The 27529-nt window shown below is 42.6% G+C and overlaps 1 protein-coding gene across 1 annotated transcript in view; it reads right to left on the bottom strand.

Annotated features, from left to right (window-relative positions):
- gpr158a (G protein-coupled receptor 158a) overlaps positions 1–27529 on the bottom strand; it is a gene marked incomplete at both ends in the record, with an annotated part of 161259 nt that overhangs the window by 7908 nt on the left and 125822 nt on the right. The window contains 2 exons of the mRNA XM_084325952.1: positions 14929–15167; positions 17095–17204. Of these exons, the coding sequence (XP_084182078.1) occupies positions 14929–15167; positions 17095–17204 (349 nt within the window). The remainder of the gene's footprint in view (positions 1–14928; positions 15168–17094; positions 17205–27529) is intronic.

Raw genomic sequence — 27529 nt, 5'->3', positions numbered from 1 at the left:
AAAAAAAAGAGGATTCCATGATAATCGGCCCGTACTGTAATATTCTAGAACGTTGTCATTTGTCGGCCTATTTATGAATTGTTTTCAAATGAACGCTAGATTATCGATAGTATATGTGTACGTGTGCACGCTAGTGCCGCACGCTGAAAATCGATTCTCTCAGTTCCTGATCGCTCTTAGAGTCAAACAGCCATATCACAAAAAAAAGAAAAAGCTTATATCTCCGTGAAAACGGGTCTGATTATCCTAATAATGGTAAAATAGATTCCTTACCTGAGATCAGATGGTATCCAAATGGATTATTCCAATTTCTGATCGCCATTCCGAAAATCGACCCTTTTATTGATCCACCGCGTATACTGTACAACACATAATCCCCGCTGCTCTGAAGGTCCAGAATGAAGCTGATCGACTCCGGTCACATGCGTGAGAAGTAAAATGTGGAGTCCGGGTCTTTTTTTCTCATGCCTTTTCATTGAGTCCAATCCAAAAGGGTGAATTACCATCTGGGAGACGATAGGGGGTGCTTTTTTCACATCTGAAATATGAATTCAGATCGCTAATAAAAAAAAACAATATTCTCGTTATGGGCATTCAACCCGCGGGGGGTAAACCCGAGAAAACTCGGGTTGGGCATCCAAAGTGTTAAGAAAAAAGACCTTTGCTAGGCAGGACATTTCACTGGCCTGTATTTTCACTGGCCTGTTCTGGTTCAGGATCTGAATCTGAGAGAGAGACGCTTAAACCAAACACACACAGTTTAGCTTACGCATCAGATTCAATTAAGAAACGTTGATACTGGGATGGACAATGTACACTTGTTGTAACCTTTGAACACATCATGAAAGTCGTTTTTTCTAGGGATGTCCGATATTATTGGCCGATATTGGCATACATTTTTTGTTTTTGTTTTGTTTTACATTTATTTAACCTTTATTTACCCAGGCAAGCAAGTAAGAACAAATTATTATTTTATTTATTGTCAAAAGTATGCATAATGTTGTGTTAATTACACGACAAGAGATATGTAATGTTAATTACCTGAAATTATTCATTTTTTTGGGGGGGGAAACCCTGCATATATCGGTATCGGTTGATATCGGTTGATATCGGTTGATATCGGTATCGGAAATTAAGAGTTGGACAACATCGGTATATCGGTATCGGTAAAAAAGCCAATATCGAGCATCCCTAGTTTTTTCATTTGAAAATCACACCAGTGCTACCTATGCGACCAAGTATCTGCTGCTATCGTTGTCTGTTTCAGTGAAGCTAAGCCATATACTTACGTTTTTACTTTTGACATGATGCCGTTCTGCTTATTGTCCACAAAAGGTGGTCTTTATGCATAAGATGCAACACCATTTTAGTGTTTAGTGATGTTGGTACCTGGTTCTCGGTACCCAACCCTACTGACAATCCCCCATAATATCTTCATCAGCCGTCTGAAGAACTATTTTGGCATTTGTGATGTGGCTCTGGATTGGTTCATCTCCTATCTGTCGAACAGGTCCTTCTTTGTAATGCTTGGAGATGTCTGCTCCTCTCGTGCTCGTCTCTATTGTGGGGTCCCCCAGGGGTCTATTTTGGGTTCCCTCTTATTCATTATATATGTAACGGTTGGGACATCGTCACCTTAAACGTCGATGCCCAGAAGGAGTTTCGAACCCGTGGTCTCCCACACTGCGGGCAACAGCACAGACCGCTATACCAAGAAGTGAACTCACTGCTTTGTAACGTGTCTATGTGTCTTTTAACCTCTTAAGCCCGGAGCCCTATTTTCTGAAAATCTGCGTAAAATGCATACCTAAGTAAATGGATATTGCTCCACTTCTACAAGTCTATTTGCATATTCTTGGTATCTAGGGACATCTATGGACCTCAGTGAATTTATTCCCAGTGTCAGAAATATTGTGTCTATTACTAGGCTTGCTTAAATTGTGATGAGAATATGAATTATGATTTTTCTTTGCATCTTTGACAGTGAATAACACCATGCTAAAAATGACCAGACATGAAAAACTGCCAATGATTCCGTGCAGTACCTTCTTGAGATCATGTGTAAAAAAGATCTAAGGAAATGAATGAAGGGAAGATGATTAAACAGAAGGTTTTGTAGATACAGTACTGAATTCTCCCATCTGGACCAATGCAATTTGAAATATTATTATAGAATATAGAATATGAGGCTTATAAATTACCTTATTATAGCCAATTCGCACATTTATATATATAGTATACATATATTATCTTTCAAATGCAGAGTTCAATTTGGATTTAGTATCACAGGCCCAGGAGTTCAAAACTTTTAATCCCTATCTGATCCGATCAGATTTTGAAATCCAATTTTTTGTGATCCAGGATCAGACAACTCAGCCAGATTTTGTCCCGGTATTTCAAAGCAATCCAGGATAGGATCACCCTGATCCAGATTCAGACTGTTCAAGATTACTAGATCCTGAATATCAGTGCTTTAAGCCTACCAATCTAGTGGATATGAAAAAGAATACAAGGAAGACAAGAGACCACATTGCAGAGACATCTATAATGATTGTCTAATTATATTGTTAAATACATAAAGGACATAAAATTACATTTGTGACAATCTTTTATGAGCATAAACATTTATCATCAACATTTGGTTGAAAATAAAAATAGGCCACCACAAATGTGACCAAATAACTAAAAATTTAATTGATTTGCCATGAAGGCAACATTTTTTGTATTATTTCAGTTAAAAAACTTTGCCATCTTATTTATATTGAAACATATTCTTTAATAAATTGTATAGTACATTTTGCTCTGGTAATCCACTGGAAATCCACCCCTCTGGTGGGATCAAGATAATCCAGTTTTTTGGGTCAAACTGATCCCAATCCTGTGTTGTCGGTTTGAACTACCCGTTTTGAAGATTTGATCCAGATTAAAGCTTGGATTTGATTTCCTGATCAGATCAGATATCAAAGTGATCCTGATCCTGTTTTTTGGTTTTCAACTACCCAAAATCCAAATCTGATCCAATCAGATAGGGATTAAAAGTTTTGAACTCCTGGGCCCAGGCGTGCATAAGAACAGATAATGAAATTAAATCTACTGTATGTACAATAGCTTTTTTATTTTTATCAGGGTGGCACCATTTTGAAACTAATTTCAAATCTAATTGTTGCTACATGCTAAAAATAGGGAAGAGAAACTAACTGCGCTTCAATATATGTCAATAACATAGGCTTATTATCCCGAATAATAAGAGATATAAAAAGAATTCATACGGAAGTAATGTGCTTGAAACCCCATAGAGGCCCTTGGGAAGTGTCGTTCGGAAAAAATCTAATCTAATAACACTTTAACCTATTGGTAAACTAACATATTCATGATAATATACATTATAAATGCTGTTGTGACATGGTTATGATGTTTATACTTGAATACGTTTGAAAAATAAAACGATACTTTTGTCAAACAGTCTGGAGAGATTGATTTATGACGTGATGTCATTTGCAGTCCGCCGATGGACCGCACAGGTGGAAGAGGTTAAGGGTGATAGTGAGTTTAACCCATAGTACCGCTACTCACCCCAGTCACTTCACAACATATGAAGTCCATCGTGACTGCACTTCGCGGTACCATCTGTTACACTCACCCTCCTTAAACTCACTCCACTCCACCCAAGGCATCCAGGTCAATCTGCACCAATGTAACGGTTGGGACATCGTCACATTAAACTTTGATGCCCCGAGGGAGTTTCGAACCCGTGGTCTCCCACACCGCGGGCAACAGCACAGACCGCTATACCAAGAAGTGAACTCACTGCTTTGTAACGTGTCTATGTGTCTTTTAAGGGTGAGAGTGAGTTTAACCCATAGTACCGCTACTCACCCCAATCGCTTCACAACATCTGAAGTCCATCGTGACTGAGCTTCGCGGTACCATCCGTTAACTTACATATACACCTTTATATACCTGTACCTTTATTCACCTCTATACTCACCTTTATTCATATTGTATCTTTATATACATTTATTCACCTATATACTCACCTTTATTCTTTATTCATATTTTATCTTGTTTTTATCTTTTTACTCTCATATTTCTATTGTCATTTCTATTACCCTTTCTGTACATCCCCTCACCTCCCCTGTGCTTCTATGACCCCTGGATTTCCCCACAGGGATTAACAAAGGAACATTATCTTACATATCTTACATCCTGGGGGAAATCATGCATATATACATCATATGACATAGATTTCCCAATTATCTTGCTGTCTTGCTGAAATTAAAAACTGAATGCACAAAAATGTCGTGCAGTTGACTCCAAATCAGAAGTGATTATAATGTCCCCCTCTGGCCCCAGCAGAGTTAACAATCTCTCCTCTAGTATGGATGCTTTATCTAATACTGTTGGTAAAAAGGCCTGTTCTTTTTGACTCAGAGGCATCTTTTGATGCTCAGATGACCAAAGCATTGTAGTCCTGCTTTGCCCAACGGAGACCAAGATCAGGTCATTACTTTCCCCTGCAGACTTAGAAAAGGTCCTCCATGCTTGTATCTCTTCCAGACTGCACTTTATTCTGCTATCAGCAGGCGAAACTTCCAAGGGCCATGGTTGATATAAAACGCTGCTGCCAGGCTTTTTAACACGCGCCAAGAGAAGCGACCACATTACACCAATCCTTGCTGCCCTTCACTGGTTATCTGTGAGTTTTAGAACTGTTTTGAAGATGTTGCTGCTTGTTTTTGAAACCCTAAATGGTCAGGCCCCTGCCTATATCTGTGATCTGCTAACTCCCCATGAGCCTGATCGCTGCTTGAGATCCTCCAGCAGGGCCATACTAATGGTTCCAAAATCTCCACTTGTCACTAAAGGTGACCGGGCCGTAGCTGTTCAGGCCCCTCTGCTGTGGAACTCCCTGCCTGGAGATCTGAGGCAGGGAAACTCAGTATCCACTTTTAAATCTCTTCTTACGACTCTTATTTTATGGCTTTTTGTTAAAGGTGCATCGTGCAGCTTTGGGAGAGATAATTTGAAAGGGAAAAGATGACATGGTATGTTTTCTGAATAAACAAACTGTCCTCAGAGGGAAAGTGGGTCCCTGGAACACTGAAGCCGGGAATCTGCCTGAAAAGTTGCCGTTTCACTGCAGTTGTTTACAATGGCAGGGCCCGCAGTTTTGTTTACAAACATTCAAAGAAGGCTTACATTTGGCTCACGGTGCCATTTGATTTATGATGACATAAATAAGACATAAAATCATTCTAAGGATCACATAGAAAATATGTTTGTACATAAATTAGTCATTACAATATTACTGCATAGTGCACCTTTAGCTGATGCTGTTTGTTGTAACTATTAAATTATTGTATCTTGTTCATGTCTTGTGTTTCGGATCTTATTGTAAAGCACTTTGTAACTTTGTTTCTGAAAGACGCTATATGAATAATCAACGTATTATAAGTTGGTCGTACACCGAACGGCACTAACGGTTTCCTTTCCCCTCCAAGTGTCTTTGATCTTTCGTCTGTCTTTATTTGGCACAGGCTGCCCTCTCTCCCCTGTAACGTGGAGGATTAGTGTCGTCTTTTAAGGAGACATAAAAGCGCTGCTGATTGTGGAGGGAGGCAACCAATCCCCTACTCATCCAAGCTACAGCCCTTCATCTATCCCCCGATCCCCACCCTCATCCTCCCTGTTCTCTCCTTTCTTATTCCCAGATCAGCGGAATACTCCTCGCGTTCATTCTGTGAAAACCTTGCATGACCCTGTGAACATGAAGTACAGAATACCCTCCTTGTACAACGAGCTGCCAGGCAGCCTATATCCCGACAGCTAATCCCAGAAACCCAGAAACTCGCTCTAATGGGGCGCAAAGCTACAAAATGGCCAAGCGTGACCAGCTACACTGAAGCTGAATTGCCCTGTGTGAAGTGTTCATTAATCAGTATGACTGCTATGAGATCAGCCTGCTAGAAGAAGAGAATGTTGTGAGATTACAACCATAGAATATTATGTTTAACTAACGTAAAATCTAAACAGATCTTTTTCCATTGTGATGACATTTATTTCACAGTCAAATGCTCCAACAACATGACAGCAACCTGCTACTTTAATTGGTAAGGTGCAGGAAACATTGAAAGGTACAGGGATCTGTCTGTTTCTCTTTCAGCTGAAATATACTTTCCTGTGTTGTGATTGGTTAACGCCTCACCATGTCATTAGAGCATATGCACAAAGGTTGAGCTCATCTCAATTTAATTTTGAAGCCGCTGTCACCCATCACACCAGGGCCCCGTTCCCCGTACCTGGCTAACTGAGTTAGCCGGATAATTTCCAGTATAGCCTGACTTAAGCCGGACCTTTCTGTTCCCCGACGCTCGATTGTCTAAATCACCATGACAACAGATCCAAAAGTTTGAGCCTGGTCGAGAGCAGGGTTAACTTCAGTTAGCCGGATGAACCATGGCCACGCCCCCGCAAATAAATGACAGCTCGCTTCCTGAAATGATTCTCACAGTCTAGAGATCCCATTTATACCATTTTTTTTTTTTTTATTATTGATATTTTTTGCACAAATCTCTCCAATATTCAAAACATCTCTTTCCACATCATCATATGCAATTTCCAGGATTTGCCTTTTTCTTTTTTGTAAGAACATACAAAACATGTAAAGGACTCATACAAATACATTAACAACTGACATGGAAAATAAAAAAAGACTTACGAAAAAAGAAAAATACTATACTATACATTATGCGTATACATCCCTGATATATATACTTTGCATGTAGACCGAACTACCTTCGAGCAGGTATGTGCTGCATCCTCTATCGGGATGCCACCCTTCTCCATATTGCATGTGAGAGAAAGCGCCCCAGACACATGCAGTTGTGCATGATAACATGCATGCACGCATGTCTCCAACACATGTATGTGGGTACGTGTATCACGTAAGCATGTGTACATGCCTCATATGTGTGTGTGTGCATCTTCCAGGTATGTGACTGTACTCCTATCTCTTGTGTGTGTCTCGTATCCATGTGTGCCTCTGCCCCCTATGTGAGTGTATATCTCAGATGTGTATATATATGAGCGTCTCAGCTACGTATGTGTGTGTCTCCTATATACATGTGTATCCCCCATATGTGTCAGTGAAAGCCTATACTTCAACTATGTGTATATGTAGGTGTGTGTATGCCTATTTCCTATAAATGAGTATGTGCATGTATGTGTGCCCCTGACGTGTATAACTTATCCTTGTGTATATGAGTGTGTGTAAACCTATTATGTACACATATGAATATGTGTATCCTAGATACTTGTATGTGGCTATACCTGCGCACATGTGAGTGTGATAGAGACAGTGACCGTTCCATAGATACACCATCCGGACATAAAATACATGTACACACATACACAATACATTATAAAGCACAAGTACCATCAGATCAGATCCCCTTTTTCATATTCATCCTTGATAACATTGTAATCCCACCTTAATCATTTGTCCCCAGACCGTTCAGTCAGGTGTAGAAAACTGTCCCATACCTCAGCGAAAATATCCTCTCTCCCTGCGACTCTATACGTCACCCTTTCATATGATGCTGTCCGGAACATTAGTTCCATCCATTCTTTAAAAGTAATATCAACAGGTGATTTCCAATGTCGTAATGCAATTCTACATCCTGATATCATGGCCATTCTATACCACATTCCCCGGTATTTAGGCAGTTTAATCCCTTTCGGTACTATACCCAAAACACATGCCATTGGGGCGTTATTTATCTTCACATTCAGAACCTTACTTAGGAATATCACAATTTGATCCCACATTTTCCGGACCTTCTCACATTCGTACAGCATGTGCAGTAAAGTGCCTGTCTCCTTCTCACATCTCCAGCAGATGTCACTGTCCCTTAATTTCAGTCTGGCCAGTTTACTAGGCGTCCAATAGCTTCTGTTCAACACTTTGTAAAAAATAAGTTGTGATTGCGCCTCCCGAGAGAATTTACCCCATTTGGACACCAGTTTCTCCCACATTTCCTCAGTAATATCCTCACGTACATCGTTCTCCCAGCTCAATCTCAGACCCGCCAATTTGGGTGCATTGTATTCTCTTATAACATCATAAAATCTTGACGCACCGCCTTTCCTACGCCATCCTTTATAGAATATTTCTTGAATTGCAGTAATCGGGCCACACTTTGGTCCTCCTATTGATGACGATATACAATGTCTAATCTGTAGGAATTTATAAAAGTTTTTATTATCTATATCAAAATCCTCTTTAATATCCTCAAAAGGCAAAACCCCATCTTCCCCGGCTATATCACCTAGTACATGTATCCCCCTTTTAATCCAATCGTCCCATATGACTGATTTCTTACCAATCTTTAGTTTTTTATTATACCATATAGAGGCTCTTGTAGTTAAATATGGGCTATCACCAGTCATTCTGTGCGATTGATTCCAAGTTTCCCTGATAAATGCCATTAAAGGGTTTTTAAAAGGTATAGGTCTGTCTGATTGTGTCAGGAAGGATTCCAGAGATGAGGGATATATCATTTCCTCCTCCATCTTGACCCAAGCAGGTGCCTCCTCAGACGAGTGATTCAGTTTGGAGAGCTGGGAGAGCGAGAATGCATAGTGATACCAATCTAGTTTAGGCAGGGATAAGCCGCCATTTTCCTTTGCTGCATACATTTTGGCCCGTCCAAATAGCGGCCTTTTGCCCCCCCACAGATATACATTAATGACTTTGTCATACTGTTTGAGTAACTGGGTCGGGAGAGTCAGCGGCAGCATATATAGGATATAATTTAATTTGGGAGCCAATATCATTTTTACTAAGTTTATCTTCCCCAGGAGGGACATATTCATCTTGGCCCAATTCTGGGTCAGAGCACTAATGTGTTCGATTATAGGGGCAATATTGGCTTGCATCAACTCTTTCAGACCTGGGATCAGCTTTATTCCTAGGTATATCAACCCTGACGGCATCCATCTGTATTGCCACCCCCTCCTGATATCAGGGGGACAACACTTAGAGAGAGGCATTGCTTCTGACTTGCTCCAGTTGATTGTGTACCCAGATATTTCGGAGAAGGACTCGATAATAGTTCCAATGACCCCAGCTGCTGTTCGGGGATTGCTGGATACCAATAAGATATCGTCCGCATACAAAAATAATTTATGTTCTACCTGCCCCGCTATTACCCCTTTGATGTCCTGATTAGTCCTTAGTGCGATAGCAAGTGGTTCGAGGAAGAGCGCAAACATTTGGGGAGAAAGCGGAGAACCTTGCCTCGTCCCCCGCCCTAGGTTAAAGGGCGAGGATACGATCCCGTTGGTCAATACTGATGCCATCGGATTTTTTGTATAACAGTTTTACCCACCCAGTAAACGATGGTCCGAACCCGAAGCGCTCTAGCGTGTGAAATAAGAATGCAAATTCCACCTTATCAAAGGCCTTTTCGGCATCCAATGAGAAGGCCACTGTAGGTTCTGTATCATTCCTGACCTTCCACATTATGTGTAGGAGTCTGCGGATATTATCAGCTGAGTTTCTCCCCTTCACAAAGCCCACTTGATCTGAATGCACCAAAGTTGGTAGTACATCTTCTATTCTATTCGCAAGTATCTTTGCCAATACTTTTTCTTCCAAATTGCTCAGGGATATAGGTCTATAGCTTCCACATCATTGAGGGTCTTTGCCCTTTTTCTGTAGTAACGTAATAGTGGCCGATCTCAAGCTAGTGGGCAAACCCCCCTTTAACAATGAATCCTCATATACTTTTAATAGTCTCGGAGCGATTATATCACTGAATTGTTTGTAGAAATCGGGAGTAAACCCGTCGTCTCCTGGTGCTTTACCCAATTTAAGGCTGTTGATTGCCGCGTGTATTTCTTCTATCGAGACCCCCCCCTCCATTGATTTTACTTGTTGTTTCGATAACGACGGTAATTTGATTTTGTCGAAGAACGCGTCCATTTTTACCTGATCCACCGCCTTCTGTGGGGTATACAAGTCCTGGTAGAAGCACCTGAAAACATTATTAATTTCCTTTTTGTCTGTAATAATCTTGTCATCTTTATTACGAATTGAGGATATAATATTTTGATTTTGCATTTGTTTAACCCGATTCGCTAGTATTTTACCCGCTCTCTCCCCTTGTTCATAATATCTAAATAACGCATATTCAGCCTTCTTTTGATATATGTTGTTCAATTCGTATTTGGATTTGCTTAGGTTTCTCCACGTTTCTGGGTCTGGTCTCTGACTGTGCTGTTTCGAGAGTATTTTAATTTCCTCATCTAACGCTGTCATTTTTTGTTTCTCTGCCCTTTTTAGTATCGCACCGTATTGTATGAGTCGTCCTCTCATGTAAGCTTTACATGTGTCCCACATTATGCCACTATCATCTATTGACCCTTCATTAAGTTCCCAAAATTCCTTAAATATAGTTCTAATGTACGCACACGATCCTTCATCATTTAACATCAGGTTATTGAATCGCCATCTCCGAGATCGTTGCCCTTCCTCCATGGATGTGATCACTAAATCAACCGGAGCATGGTCAGATATTACAATGTTCCCTATCCCAGTATCTGCTACCTGTTCTACCAGTGCGCTAGAGATCAGGAAATAATCTATTCTAGAGTATGAGGAATGCGGGTGAGAGTAAAACGTGTAGTCTCTTTCTTGTGGGTTCATAACCCTCCAAATATCCACTAGACCCAATTCCTCTATCAGAACACCAACCGCCAGTCTCCCTGCGTTGTCAGGGGTCCTGGGTTGATACGATTTGTCCATTAAGGTGTTTCCAACCAGGTTGAAGTCCCCCCCTATGATTACGTTGCTATTCCCTATTTTCCTGATCACCTCACATACCTCATGGAAAAAGTCTGAGGACAACCCGTTGGGCGCATATATATTAGCTAAAGTAGTCCTCTGTCCCTCTAAATCAGCATCCAGTATAACCCATCTTCCCTCATCATGTGAGAAACTATTGTGCACCTTTAGGTCTATGTTTTTTCTCACCAATATTGCCACCCCCCTCTTCCTAGAAGAGAACGTACTATAGTATATTTGTCCCACCCAATCCCTTTTAAGCTTGGCCGACTCCTCCTCATCCAGGTGCGATTCCTGAATTAGTGCAATATCCGTCTTTTTTTGTTTCAAGAACGTCAATATCTTTTTTCTCTTAATGGGATGATGACATCCGTCTATATTCCACGATATTATTTTAATCAGCCCCATATTCCTCGTAATGCATCTCCCATGTGCAATCCAGGACGTAGTACCTCTATGTCTGGGGCACCATCTCCCACATTTCCATATCTAGTTCCTGAGACTGTGAAGATATATATACAATAGTATAGCATACAATGAAATAAAAAAGAACATATAAAAACATAAATACATTCCCCCCCCCCACATTTACCCAAGCTACGTTCGATAGGACCCCAGATAGAACAGTCGTACCGAGGGTGAGATCGATACTCACCCATGCACCTTGGTCCCCCTCGACTAACAGAGGAGTGCATATGGCACAAGGCAGGTTGCCCAAAACTGTGCCCCTACTATCTTGTATACCCTGATGTAACGTATGGCTCACACTGTAATCTATATACAGTGCGATCAATTCAACTGAACTTGACAAAACGGTAACGTTTCCAACAATTAACATTTGTATATCTCTCAGATATATATTGGTACATTGTAACTTCTATGACATAGCCATAATGGCCTGTGGTTCATTTCGTTATACTTTTCCTGTATCCATCCGGGATATTTCCCCTCCCACAATTTTATCATACTCTCCTATCCATTGCCCTCTATTCTCATTTCACATCTTTTTTTTTTTTTTTTTCAATCACTTTTTTTTTTTTTTTTTTTTTTGTGTCTTTTCTTTTATATACATATTGGCATTTTGTGATGTTATTTATTCTATGACGATGCCCCCGTGACTTATCTGTATCCATGCGCTTCATGAACTTTATCTCAATTGTCCGCCTCCGACTGTCCCCGTCTGAATCCCTGTAGTTTCTCCCGGTATCCGTGATGCCCATTGCCCTGCTGTGCGGGGCGTTCAGTCCCCGTCGCCTGCACGTCGTCCCCCGGTCCCCGTTTTCTTCCCACTGTCTGCCAGGTAGACAGCCGCAGTATCTCCTCTCGGTCCGGGTCGGTAGTCGGGTTCACCACGGTGATCTTGAATCCACGTTTTGCCATATCCGCCGTCGCCTCCGCTGCGCTCTGGTACAGGCGGGTGCCATCCTCGTAGAATACCCTCATCTTCGCTGGATACGGTGTCTGGAACTTGAGATTCTTCTCCTTCATTATTCTCTTGGCCTCGGCATATTCTCCTCGCTTCTTCAGTATTTCAGTGGGGAAGTCATGGTCGACATAGAAGCGTTCGTTGTCACATGAGACGTTTTTCTTCTGCCACGTTCGGCTTATTTATCTCTTCCTTCATTTTGTAACTCCCAAACTTAACCACGATTGACCGTGGTTTCAGCTGTGGGTTGTTAGGCCTTGGGGCCAGTGCCCGGTGTGCTCGTTCGATACGAAGGTCCATGTCATGAGGCAGTCCGAGTGCGTCCTTAAACAAGCCGTCTAGAAATCCATGCATGTCCTTTCCCTCTTTCTCCTCCGGGATACCATACACCCGCAGGTTCTCTCTCCTCGTTCTGCCCTCTTGGTCGAGCAGTTTAGCCTCCATGTCGGCCTGCCTCTGTATCAGTTTTTTTATTAAAACCGTCGCCGCATCAAGCACATTTTCATTTTCTCCGATTCTCCCCTCCGTTTCACAGAGCCTGTCGTTCATTTTGTTCATATCATTCTTTATCTCCCGAAACTGACGCTCATTGTCTTTTCTGAAGTCTTTGAGCTCGTTGTATATGTTCAACAGCGTGGCTTCTTGTTCACAGTCATCGTCGCCATCTTTTCCTCCCGTTACGTCGTCATTCTCTGCCATTCCGTCGTCCTTTTCAGTTGTAATCGTGTTCGCCCTACATCTCGTGATAGCCCCTTCTTTCATCCCTATTAAATATGTACCCTGGTGTTGTTAATAAATGTTTTCCGGGGCTAAATCATTTTGCTGTCGGGGAGCTCGCGAGTTAAGCAGCCATGTTCTTCCGCGGTCAAACCGGAAGCCCCATTTATACCATTCTGAATTATGTTTCTGTGCTTCGTTTTCCTAGAGGGGGCTTTTGAAATGTATAATAATAGAACTAAATGCTGATAATAAATCATATTCAGCCTATATATTTACTTTGTCCTAAATAAAATAATGCACGTCATATACGGCGCTCGGAGTGCGATACACGCTGCAGGCGCATTGCAAATGTGAATCCCGCGGGGATATTTTTAATGAATGAAACCTATCGGCCGTTTGGCTCTGATTAGTTTCATATATTCTCCGCTGTAGATTTGCTTAACGGAGTGCCCGGATTGTGTTTCATTCAAGCATAAAATTGAAGTGTCTATGCGTGGATTGTGGTTTTTGTGGATTATGAATTACGAGGACTCTGAGGATTGTTGAATTGTATCATCACTCACACGTTATTGTGATATTGTAACTGGGATTAAAATGTCTGATGAGATGCGCTGTTTGACGGATTTGAGAAATTGAATGAGCCGTTGACGTCACATTAATGCATTTGAGAATAAAGAGATAAAACTTCATTCAAAAGAAAAATATTCGAAACACGGGTCTTTGTCCATTGATGGATAAACAATGGATATATCCCGTCTGGCACAGTGGTCCAACGGCTAGTGCTCAAACCTGTCAACCCGACGGCCCGAGTTCGAAACCCCGCGTTTCCAATATAATTTTTTTGGAATATAATATTAATGATTATACGCAAAAGTAGCCTAGTTTTAAGTTAAAATATTATAAATCTACATGCATTGAGGATGTCATTCTTTATATAGCTCTCAACGTGCACCAAATTGAATTATTCCTACATTGCAAAAAGAAGAAAAAGACTAGAAGAAGTGGGATTCGAACCCCGTCGTCTGCGTGAAAGTCAAAAGGACAAACCGTCACACCACAGTGCAGATAAGTAAAACATCCACCATACATCAATCAATGGGTAAGAGAGCCGTATCCTTATTCTGTATAACAGTTGAACTAATTATTTTCGCTAGCAAGATCTCATTTGATTATCCATTCCATAAACCTACTGCCAGCAGGCAAGTTTAAAGAAATATAATCTGATTGATTGGGGTAATGAGGGACTTAAAATTAGCCTATAGATTTTTAACTTGTCGGCGAGGCTATTGAGCCGTACTGCAATCTGTTAATAAAGTTTTAAATCAATTAATCAATCAATGCCGTTAGAAAATCACGATTTCTGCTATCGATACGTGCTGGCTTTTCAACTGAAGCGGCCGCGCGCACTTATCCTGGGTCTCAAGTCTGGTTCGAGTTAACGAGACTGAATCCACCTTCGAGGAACAGGAAAATCCCGGCTTCAAACATCGGGTTAATGGAATCTGGATAATGGGACTCTTGATCGACTTAGTTGAACCAGGTACGGGGAATAGGGCCCAGGATCTGTTGTCATCACACGCAACAAGGAGCGGCCGTATGTCCTACTGTAGCTACAGTAGTCATGTTGCTGATTTCCATTGAAAATTAATGATTTCCTGTTGCTTTGTAGCCTGTAATGTGAACACACAGGGAGGGTCTTCATCCTTCCCTGAAATGCGCCAGTGAATGCTCACTGATTGGCCAGTAGGTGGCACACAGCCCGCCCCCTTAGCATCACGATTCGCCAGAACATCCGTTGGCTTTTCAAACATCACAAAATGAAAACATTCTCTGCACGACTTTTAGATCACCTGCCATCAGACCCTTTGTGTTAATACAAGAGAGTTAATACAAGAGAGTTAATACAAGAGAGTTAATTCAAGAGTGCAAGACTAACCGACAGCCATCATGTAATCCCAGCGATCCACTAGGCACATGCTGAACTGGAGCCCGTCGGGCGTGTAGCCCACGTCGATGAGGGCCAGCTTCCTGTCCACGTTCTGGCAGACGGAGGCCGTCCAGGCCACCAGGAACCAGCACACGATGAGCAGAATGATGCCCAGGAGACGCACCACCCTCCAGCTGGTCATGTAGGGGATCCTCTGGGCCGTGCGGGACAGGAACACCTTCAGGACCCTAGGGTGGTGGTGGTGGGGAGATGTTAAGGGTATGTTTCCAGAATATTACTAGTATGACATCATCTCCATCATCAATGTAGCTACTACTGTGTCGTTATCATGGTAGCTGTTTATATATGGTGTATTCAGAAATGCCATTAAAGGCTTTTTACAGAGTTCTCCAGTTTATACAATGGGTTACCTACAGTTCAAACAACACAATTCCAACAACAACAACAACAACAACAAAAACAACTGGACATTTAGTGTTTCAAGGAGCATAGACAGACATACCCACCTCTCAGCCAATCACAATCGAGTATTCTGCCAGGCCATTGTGTAAATCACGATAATCACATTGTACATCAATTTCAATATGACAGTGAGTGTAAGAGAAGGCTATTCCGATGGGGAGCAGTTAATTTGACCACACAGAGTAGCCTTTTAAAATGCAGATACAAGCTAATAGAGCCTGCATGTAAAAAAGTGATACATATTAAATAACAGGGGATCAAATCAAATCAAATGTATTCGTAAAGCCCGAAATCACAAGGTAATGCCCCCATGGGCTGTACAAATCTTATTTAAAAAAGTCAAGAAGAAGCATCACAATAAATCAAATCAAATCAAATATGCGACACTCCCAGACATTCCCCAATGAAGATAATGAAAAACTCACTAAAAACCTAGCAATAGGAAAAAAGCACCACAGGCGATGTGGAGGAGAGAAACCTTAGATGGGCCGTTCAAAGGGGGATCCCCCAACTTGGATGTTGGTGATAATATAGTGTTGCTATGGATGACCGATGGGTGGAGAATAAAACAGGCGAATAGTTGATATACGTGTAATAAAACACATATATGTACATGCAATACCAACTAAGGTACATAAGAACATTTTTGAAAAATGTAAATAGAATAGAGCTAAGAACAACAAAAGAAAAAGCATAGGGAAACTAGCACTAGTATGAAGATAAGATAAAGGCGAAATGTCAAGGCTCGGAGTGATATTCCATTGGGGTGAATGTATGAGTGTATGTCCGCTCGGATCCATTTGAAGTATGGTGGCGACGTAGAGAAGATCTCAGCGCGTTCGAGAACCTAAGTGACCTGTATCATTAGGCTGTGTGCTGTGTGCACATTGATGAAGTATCCCCCCCCCCACTAATGAGGCCCTATCACAAATTGATCTGCGCAATATGTTACCTTTCACCCCCAAGGGTTTTACCCCCATGCTCCCTCCTCTCTGCCGCGAGACGCATCCTCTCTGAATCAACAGCTCCATTCATTAGCTCTTTTTGGCAGATCCACCTGCCCCGTAAAACCTTGGCTTCCCCCACATAATACAATTTCACACACTTTACTTTAGGTGTTATATATGGCACGCCCCTGCCTCATTATCGGCTATTCAGGCAGACCCCACACACACACACACACACACACACACACACACACACACACACACACACAAGCTGTTCTCCGAGGAAGGTCTCCTCCCTCTCTCCCTCCCTCCCTCCGCTCGCGCACACTCATCCGTCTCTCTATTTGTCCCTCGCCTATTGCCTGTCTCAGCCGCTCGATGAAATGTTATATATTGGTACGGCTTGGGCCAAGCGTTGCATCCGTTGATTTCCTCCAAGCCCCGCGTTAGCTTGGCCGGTCTCCATCTTGCTTAACGAGGCAGGGGAAACTACTGCTAAATGTGTACAGTAGTCCTGTGATGGACCGTCCAAGAAGACACGATGCTCCGGCGCTTTTAGAAGGCTCTTTACTTCCACAGGGAATTAGACGTAACACGTAAGTCACACAGTAATTGCATTTAAAAGAGGTATCACTGTTAATCCAATAGGGGATTTCCTGGGGATGGCTAGCGACATTGAGACACAATGCGTATGTGGGTTTGTGCACGTGTGTGTGTGTGTGTGTGTATGTGTGTGTGTTATTACCTGTACAGCTTAAGAGTCACTGTACCATAGACTGTAGCAAAGCCCAGAAGCCTGACCCATCTCAGGAGGATACAACGGAACACACTGGGCTGGAAGTACAGAATAATAACCTGTAAAAGAGAAAGAAAAGAGAAAAGCAGGAATAAGTTCACTTCAGAAGAGGATTCATGCTGACATTTGCCTTTGAACCAAGGAGGAACCCTTAAATAACACTAGCTTTCCTTTGTGAAGTGCTGGGTAGTTTTTGTAAAAGGGCAGAATAAGTACAAGAGCCGCCCCGCTGTGTGTGTTTTCCATTCTAATGGTAATGCGCTCCCTGTAGACGGGGAACCTAAACCCAGAGTCATGGCAGGTTGCTTTCCTCTCCGCGGGCGGCTCTCACAACACCGGGGTAATCATATCTGTAAATGTTGCTTCTTCCCATTTCCCCCCAAGTTCAACATCTAGCGTGTCAGCCCAAACGCACAGGTGCACTCACCACAAAACCAAGCCACCCACCCTCATATGAACACATCAATACTATCATGATGATGTTTCGTTTTAACATTAAGATAAAGAGTTATTGTTTTAAGCGAGATCGGGCTGCTCAAGACTACCGTGACACACTTTTCTGATAGCCTCGCCTCGCCCAACCCTAACCTTAACCACACAGTAACCTTAAACTAACCATAACCTTAACCACACTGTAACCTTAAACTAACCATAACCTTAACCCGAACCCTAACCTTAACCATAACCTTTATCATCATATTGTATTAGTAACAGAGTGGGTGGCTTGGTCTAGTGGTGAGTACTTGCCCGCCACCATAAGCATTGTTAGTTTGACTCCCAATCATGTTTTTGGGTGGGGGGGACTTTCGCTGATACAAAATGTAAATATGTTACCTATATATAAAAAAACATAACGTACATTATGTACCTTTATTTAGACCGTGTTGATCGTGTGTACGGTCAGATTCAGATGGCTACATTCACCTTGTGCTTCTGCCATTTGCTCTTTATCTCCCATAGCTGGAACTTTGTGATAAAGACGCAAGCTAGTGTAGATATTCCCAAACCAAACACAAGCTAGTGTAGATATTCCCAAACCAAACACAAGCTAGTGTAGATATTCCCAAACCAAACACAAGCTAGTGTAGATATTCCCAAAACCAACACAAGCTAGTGTAGATATTCCCAAAACCAACACAAGCTAGTGTAGATATTCCCAAAACCAACACAAGCTAGTGTAGATATTCCCAAACCAAACACAAGCTAGTGTAGATATTCCCAAACCAAACACAAGCTAGTGTAGATATTCCCAAACCAAACACTAGCTAGTGTAGATATTCCCAAACCAAACACAAGCTAGTGTAGATATTCCCAAACCAAATACATAATGCATCTATAAGCACACAGCTGTTTAGCTTCAGCTCATTATGATTATAACATAGGCATCTGTAAAGAAATAGAACAAGGGTCTCTTGGCGTCTTTCATTCAAAATGGACGGACTTTGAAGGATAATATAGTCACAAGCTCACAGGGAGTTGAACGACGAGCTTGGCGAGCTGGCACCCTTGTTCAGAGAAAGGTGAATATTCAACATTGTGAAGTCACTCCTTAACTCAGTCAGTCAGTTGCTCTCTCGCCCGTTCTGCAGCACATCTTAACTCCATTTCTTTTCTACAGAACCATCACATGTTGTTTCTTTTCCCCGTCGAGGAGAATTGGATGCAAATAAACGATCGAAAGTCTTTTGTCGCTGTTCATCTTACCCATGCTAAGAACAACAGCAGGCACCAGACGAGGACTGTAATTGAAAATGAGGCGTGCAGCTGAGCCTGGCCTCCCGCAGACCTACGGAGCATCTGGACTCACGTTCCCTTAAGAACTCTGGGTGTGAGTGAGTGTGAGTGAACAAGCAGGGGCCAAGTCTATTGGATTCATTAGCAAAAGCGCCTGCCTTGATGCAGATGAATGGCTCTGTAGTGTGTTGGAAGTACTGGATGTGTGTGTTCAATGGAGAGGTTTTCTTTAACACTGCCAAGGATTTCATTAAAACTGTCTTGACAAGTGATCTAATGTTGATTCTTGTGTCTTATGTTAATCAAAACAAGGGATGAAATGAAGTAAGATAGGCTATGTACGTCTGTGGAAGACGGAGTCTGTCCGAGGACGGTATGCATTCGGTAGCGTCTGTGTGGGTGCGTCTGTGAATCCGCACAATATCTCGCAAACTAAGGGACCAATCGATACAGAGCAAAGCAGCGTGATATATTGTGTCTAAAGGATTTCTTCATTGAAATCGAAAATGTTTAATTAATTGTACGTCATAACCAGCTAGTGTTACTCAGTTGCGTTTTGAGAAATCATAACAGAGAGTCATAACAGAGAGAAACTCTCACATTAGAGTTTCGGTTTCGAATTGTGGAGTACCTAACGTAAACACTAGCGATTTCTATTGGAAGCAACTTGTGTATGCTAAAGGCACATCAATCTCAATGAAAACCCCAATCTGCATGAAAGTGCACACATAATGTGCTCCAATGAGCACTCAGGCCTTGTCCAGACGACGACGATTTTGGGTGTATCCGCCAAGGTATTTTATCGTATGCACGTTTCGTCCGGACGGAACCGCATTCTCGGAGCCTGAATACGCAATTTTCTGAGAACGAGTCCCAGAGTGAACAAATCTGAAGACACAATAAATAAATCAATCAACGCCACCCTTGCATTCCCGTCTTTACAAGACAGTACGCATCTTTCCTGAACCGATGACGCGATAGCCCACTTCTCCCTTAACCCATTATTAACATAGCTACAACACACAGTAATGTTATTACAATTACATGCATCATTGTTTACAATGAACGTGGGGCTAGTCGAAAGGACAGCTGCGCTGTCATGCCTACGACCGCAACATATTATATACGGCTTTGACACACTCTCTCTCTCCTGCCGATTAAAATCAGCAGCTCTTCCTCCTCATCACCGATTGCATTTGCACATGTGATTGATTGATTGATTGATTGAAAACTTTATTAACAGATTGCAGAATGGGTACAATACAGTACGGCTCAATACAAACAATTGTTAAGGGGATGCAGACCAGAAAAATACTTTCGTCTTGTTTACATCAGGGTCCCCCATTTTCAATTCATCAGGACATTTATGACATACATGACATACGGATATACAGTACAGTTTCATACTGACATTTATGACATACAAGATATACAAATATACAGTACTTGTTACGAAGGATCAGATTAAACCGAATATATATATTTACTAATTGATATATATTGTATAATATTTGTATATCGTCTGATATCCCTTGTGTATTCTTTGTACATATACACGGAATATCCCTTTACCTAGTACAGACCATAATATTTCGTTCTCCTATTGGACAGCGGTCCCTTAGGCGCCACTGCCATACCCCCAAGGTCTAGTTCAAAGTCACCGCCAAAGACATGCCTGGACATGAACGGCTCTGCGCAAGAATACGAGACAGGAATAAGGCTGGTACTAGTTTGTTCACCTAACGTATAAATACGTCGCAGGTGGATACAGCAGTTAGTTAACCTAGTTCGAGTTACCCAAGTGAAGCCTCACCCCACGATACAACGTGCGGTGAAGTAGGGCCTGTTTGGCCCCAAATAGAGCATTGAGACCGCGTGCGAATTGATAGCTGAAGTATCAGAGTTTAACGCTGTACCGTCGAGTTCGACCTATTCTATTAATTCAGTAATAGTCTATTTATGTATAGTGTATCGTGCGGCTACCGTTCTACAGTGACCAGCATTACCAACGTTTCATCGTACCAGCTAGTGTGCTTATCCAGGCTGGGCAGCTTAACCTGGCGCCTTCATCCGAGGAGCCCTAGACGAGGACCGTGTGGACATGTACACTGGATAACCTACCCGACGACTACATAGCCCTTTTCGGCTGGATTATATTTGCTTTGGTCCTGTAGCTGATGGAGCGGAGAATCGTCTACACCCACAATTGTGTGGGATTTACCCTGTGAGGAGCAACGTCGAGCCCGCCTCTAAGACGCCTGAGGCTGGCTAGCTTTCTTCCATGCGGAGCTGCATGCCGGAGAATAGCTGTTATTCGTCTGCGGATCAAGAGATTATTGCACTGTCTCCTGTACCTGGAGTCTCCCTATTCTTCGTTGACCCAGACTTTTGCTACCGACAAATCCTCTCCCCTTGCTGGCCTACAACCGGAGGGACCCTACTAGTATCTCCCGCTGCCCTACTAGTGTACCATAGATATAATTCCTAAGATACAGGTGGTATTCATTATCTCCTGCGTAATATTATAATGGACTTACGCTCTTGACTTACTCACGCACATTCTTCGCCTTACAAGCGCGACTCTAAGTAAAGTAATGTAATCTACTATTATTGCTGCTAATAAATATTATTCTAACCAAGATTTGTGTGGAACCGTGTCATTGTGGAAGTGTTCATCTCATATACCTGTGTACTGTATGGCCAGTAGTAATGTACATAAGACAGTAGTGGTTTAATGATACCATACTTATTTAATACAGTCAGGGAATTGTACCCCTCAGTTACAGTACTGTTTATGAGAAAGAGATCATACAAATTAAATATACATTAGAGGGGGAAGAAACTGTACATTGGAGGGGGTTGGGTGGGTGGGGGGGATTGATTGAGCCATGGTGTCTCTCTCCTCTCCTTTGGAAACTAGCGTTAGCTCAAAAGCACAGAACCGGACGACACAAGTTGTTCCGCTAGCGAAAACAACAATAACACTTCCGGTCGGGGGGTTTCAAAATAAATATAAATATCCACTTTTTCTCCTCTTCTCCCATCCCAATTTAACCGTGGCAATTCTCCCCTCCCCTGTCTTGAACGTTGCTCGCATATGCCCCCCACTGGTCAGTTGTAGGGAGGATAGAAGCCTTGCATCACATGTCCCCTCCGATACATGTGGAGGCAGCCTGTCACATCTTTTCACCTGCCAGCGCGGACTCTCATTTGGCGAGGTGTAACGTGTGGGAGGCTCACACTACCCCTGCCATTTTCCTGTCTCTGCTGTGCAGGCGTCCCCCAACCGACCTGTAGGAGTCACTGTCCACAACGTCCAGATTACCACCCATCGACTTCCACCCGATAACTCTGCCAATTGAGTTAGTATGACGGCCGGCCCAAGCCGGAGGCAACGCCGACAGCCGGAGTCGAACCCGGTGTCTCTTGCGTTGGTGACGAGCGCAATGTCCGCTGCGCCACCCAGCCGCATAAAAGAGCGACTTCTAAAACAGGAAAGACGTTTATTTTGTACATTTGTGGCAGCGATACAGCGTTTTAAGTGGTTTCGTTTGGACGCACATATTTCTTGAGACAATTTAGTGTTTACGTAAAACTTTTTTTAAATTAAAACTAAATGAAAACTAAAAGATCGGTTCCGTCTTCGTCTGGACAAGGCCTCATTCTAGTTAAAGGTATCTGATGGAGTTTTTTTTCAACCACTAGTTCATGGAATTGCCACCTATAGACCTGTTTCTTGTTTGTAAACATACCGTGGTCGAGCCAATCAGCAATACCAACTGAGTCACGTGACTAAGTCACCTCGGACCTGCGCGAGCTGCTGCGCCAAAAGAAGTACAACGGGGGTCTATGGAGAAACCATGACACTCCCCTGACTAAAAGTTGTTTCAAACAAAAACGGCTGGATGTCATTTAGCCAAAATCAGCATGGCTGTGAGTGTGAGTCTTTCACCTTTTACACATCTAGCTTTGGCATGGATTGATTGTTTAGATCGCTAGCATGGCTAACAAATACAAATATATTGTAGTCCGCCCCGTTGTTCTGACCAGGATTACGTTCCTTTTTGCCACCTTGAAGCACACGCACACCGAGTCTGATGTGGACGAGAAACAGGTCTATAGAGCAAAGAAAGAGAAAAGCCCCCTGCCCCCTACAATTGTGTATCATGTGGTCTTGTGAGTGCACTGGATGCATCTAAGCAAACTGATTGGTCTATATACGATCTCCCTCTAAATCTAGCATGCTACCTTCCTGTCAATCAAAGGAAGTCAGGCTTGTCAAACCAAAAGTGAAACTTAACACGGATAGGACTTTGCATCGTGAGAGCAAACGAAACGGTGAAAACGGACATGGCAAAGGATACATAATACTGCATAGCTGTACGTATATCCCTTACCTACTCTTACTAGTTACGCTGCTGGCCAGTATGACTATACTACTATACTGTCTGTTAGGGATTGTATGCTACCCCAATTGCACGACACAGACAGGTATTCAAAGTTAGCCAAAAACAAGGGCATGATTTATTTATACAACAGAAAAGTGCAACACTGACCCATTAACACATTGATTGCCAGCCATGCGGAGTGCTAAAAGCCTCCGTATGCCAGCGTCCACTTCAATGATAGAGCTCTCATATTTGCAAACGCATAAACTATGTCTTAAATCATGGCTAATCTGGCCGTCGCTTATCAATGACTTGTTTGCAGTCAACATTGTCGAAACGGATTGTTTTTTTAATCGGTTCATTTCCGTTTTATACCATTTTGAAAAACGCTTGTTTTTTTTTAATTTCAGGGAAATATAAAGATTCTGTGATAATCGCCCTTTACTGGAATATTCTGGAATACACTAAAAACGTTGTCATTTTTCGGCCTATGAATCCGATCCTCTCAGGTGACTTGCCTGAGAAGTAAAATGAGGAAGCAGGATTCCCACCCCCCATGTGTTTTATTCAATCCATTCCAAAGGGGTGCAGTACAACAGGGAGAGACGATAGGGGGCGGTATTTTCCCAATGGAGCTCAGAGAGAGTTTGCAGCACTAACGTGAGACTAGATTGATGAAATATGAATTCAAATCGCTAATATAAAAAAAAGCGAGATATCTCGTCGCTGGCACTCAACGGTCGGCATGAACTAACGATAAATCTTGTCGCTGGCACTCAATGTGTTAAGGGTGAAAAAACACTAAAGTCCTGGGACACAAAAATAGCAGCACTTTAAAGGGCGACCAAAAAGGTAAACAGGAATCTCCTAGAACACGGGCATCCTCCCGACCAGAACGCTGCCGACGGGCAACGCAGCAAACAGGGGGTCCAAGGGGAATGGGGTGAGAAGAACACGGGCATCCTTCCGTGGAACAATAGAGAGCGATGACGAGCCTCACCCCAGGTCCATGAAGAGGGAGTTGGGAAGTAGCTGGCACGACATCTGGAGTGGGAACATTGGGATCCTCCCGTGGAAGTCTAGAGAGCGAAGACGGTGTCCTACTCCAGGAAACGGCGATAGGTGGTAATGTACAAAGACGGAGAGTGGAAGGCAACCAGCAGTACTAATACTCTCCAGAGGAGCTGATTGCCAACCACTCACAGGTGCGCGAGGAAGAAAGTTCGTTGGGCAGCATGCAATCAATCAATCAATCAATCAATCAGATTTATTTATATAGCACATTTCACATGACGCGTGTCAACCAAAGTGCTGTACAGAGGGTAGATACACAAGATACATATAGACAACAATCACACTCCGTTTTATGGGAGGGCACACAGGCAAACACATAGAAAAACAGGGCATGAGTCAGTGAACGGGAAAGGCTAGTAGGTAGAAGTGGGTTTTGAGCCTCGATTTGAAGGCATCTATCGAGGGGGCGAGCCTAATGGAGGTGGGGATGCTGTTCCACAGTTCAGGGGCTGCGATAGCAAAGGCACGGCCCCCCCTGAGCTTGAGGTTAGACCTCCGGACTGTCAGGAGCCTCTGATCGGCTGACCTGAGGGACCTGGGGTTCGAATAGGGGGATAGGAGGTCTGAGATGTAGGAGGGGGTGTGACCATTAAGGGCTTTAAAAACAAATAGGAGAACCTTAAAATCTATCCTGTAGCGTACTGGGAGCCAATGAAGGGAGGCAAGGACAGGGGTGATGTGGTCTCTCTTGCAGGTTCCGGTCAACAGTCTGGCAGCAGCGTTTTGTACCAGTTGTAATCCTACCCAGCCCTCACACTGTCTTTATACCTGTATCACTGTACATATTAATATTACAACTCTGTACATACATCTGATTAGCACTAATACTCAGTAGTACTAATTTATAGATTTTATACCTAGTTTAATCACCTGTACATACTATACTATACTATTGCACTTTACTGTTACATTTACACTCTGGTTGGATGCCAAACTTCTTTTCGTTGTACTGTACTTGTGCTGTATAATGACAATACATTTTAATCTAATCTAATCTAATATGTGAGGTAATGCTAGGATATGTATTCAGCATATAGATTATAAAACAACTATAATTTTTTTGGCCTATTTTGGACGAAAAGCTAATTGTTTACGAGAAAAACGATGTTGGATACATTTAACATCTTTCAATACATCTAAAAATCCTTGAAACAAACAGTTTCAATGGCAGACGTTTTCACTCGATACAAAATAAAATTACTTGTCGATGGGGAGTTTTCCTTGTTGTTTTTTGCAAACTCATGATTCCCACCTAACCGCGTGTCGTACAAGGCGGGGAAACACTACAGGATATAGAAAGATGTGACAATAATCTCAACTCTCTGTGTGATGTTGTAAAAGAAATAAACTGCATACACAAAAACACACAAAAGAAAAACCTATGCTGCACGTACTCCAATTAAAACAACCCCCTCCTCCTTCCCCGGAATTCTCGCTACATCCTTCCATATTCCCTTTCGGAGTAAGAGGGTGTAGCTCGACAATAAGCCAAAGCGCTCCGGTGAGTCATAACGCAGACAGGCAGCGGAGCCGTAGACGGTGTCTGTGAGCCCTCACTCCCGTGGGAACGTGTCAGAGAAACACCTTCCTAATGAGGGCAGGGTGAGACACTATCGCCTCCTCCTACCTCGCTTGTGCCGGTTTTCTCCCCCCCCCCCCCCACACGCTCACTGCTTCAAATACAAGGCGGTGGAGAGGCGCTGTAAAGACCTCTTCCACTCGCCTTTGTAAACACAAGTCATTAACGCGCTATGGTTGCGTAAGAAGCTGACGAGGCATGGCAGGACGGTGTGCAATCGATGACACAGTTTAGCGTCACGGTTAGGTTCGCCGTCTAATGCTGAGTGAGGTAACTTGATGGAGTACCTTGATGGAGTACCTTGATGGAGTACCTTGATGGAGTAACTTGATGGAGTACCTTGATGGAGTACCTTGATGGAGTACCTTGATGGAGTACCTTGATGGAGTACCTTGATGGAGTAACTTGATGGAGTACCTTGATGGAGTACCTTGATGGAGTACCTTGATGGAGTACCTTGATGGAGTACCTTGATGGAGTACCTTGATGGAGTAACTTGATGGAGTAACTTGATGGAGTACCTTGATGGAGTAACTTGATGGAGTACCTTGATGGAGTACCTTGATGGAGTACCTTGATGGAGTAACTTGATGGAGTACCTTGATGGAGTACCTTGATGGAGTAACTTGATGGAGTACCTTGATGGAGTACCTTGCTCATGGCAACACGTTTGTTAAATCACAGTGTGTATTTGATTTTAAAAGAGAAGATAAAGGGGCACTTCACAGAAACAGTGCTGGTTTATTTTGTATCATTTCACATCCCAAAAGCCTCCAGTGATGTCATCAGAGGACATTAAATCCTTGTATTGTGTTAATAAATAAAATAATATTATAGATTGCAATAGGCTACCAATAGGATTGCTATTATTTCATCGACATCACTTAATTTAGCTAATTAACACAACAAAATGATTCAGTGTCTTCCGATTACATCACTGGAGGACATTATTAAAACTCATTCAACCTCAGTAATTATCAAACTAAATTAATATGTGCAAAACTGTTTAGAGTTTTGGGATATATGTGTCAGCTACTGTATGTGCAAAATAAAGCAACACCAGCCCGCTGGGTTCTTCTAAAGTCACATAGCTTGTGATTTGGGTAACACTCTGAAGTCTGAACGTGTGAGAGTTGTGTGGTGTAATGGCACATCAAAGAGGATAATAGTACCCTACATCTCTGTGTCATTCTCAAACAAATCCTCTGAATTACTCAAGCACAGTCAGCCGTCTTAGCATAGTGGCTATAGCAACATGCTCCAGTTGCCCTTGAGACCGGAAGCCTGTGTTACAGACCCAGAGAAGCAGTGAAACGAGTGCCCAACCGAACAGACAAAGCACTGACGGCCTTCCAAAACATGAGAAAAACAAGAAACATGAAAGAAAGCATCAGGGAAAAAAACCAACAACAACAACAACAAAAAAACAAAACAAAAAAAATAATCTGAGGCAACATAATTATCTGTCCGTTGCAGATGTGCAGCGATGTCCCCAGTGGGATCGTTAATGGTAATCGGATTAGCAGAGGCATTAATACGCTCCCCCAGGCGGTGGGGAAGACGCAGGCGCCTGGATATCTTCGCTCGCTCGGTCTGCAGTCAGTTAAGG

This window comes from Notolepis coatsorum (genome assembly GCF_963971535.1).
Source record: "Notolepis coatsorum genome assembly, chromosome: 12".
NCBI lineage: Eukaryota > Metazoa > Chordata > Actinopteri > Aulopiformes > Paralepididae > Notolepis > Notolepis coatsorum.
This window is presented reverse-complemented; position numbering and strand designations above follow the sequence as displayed.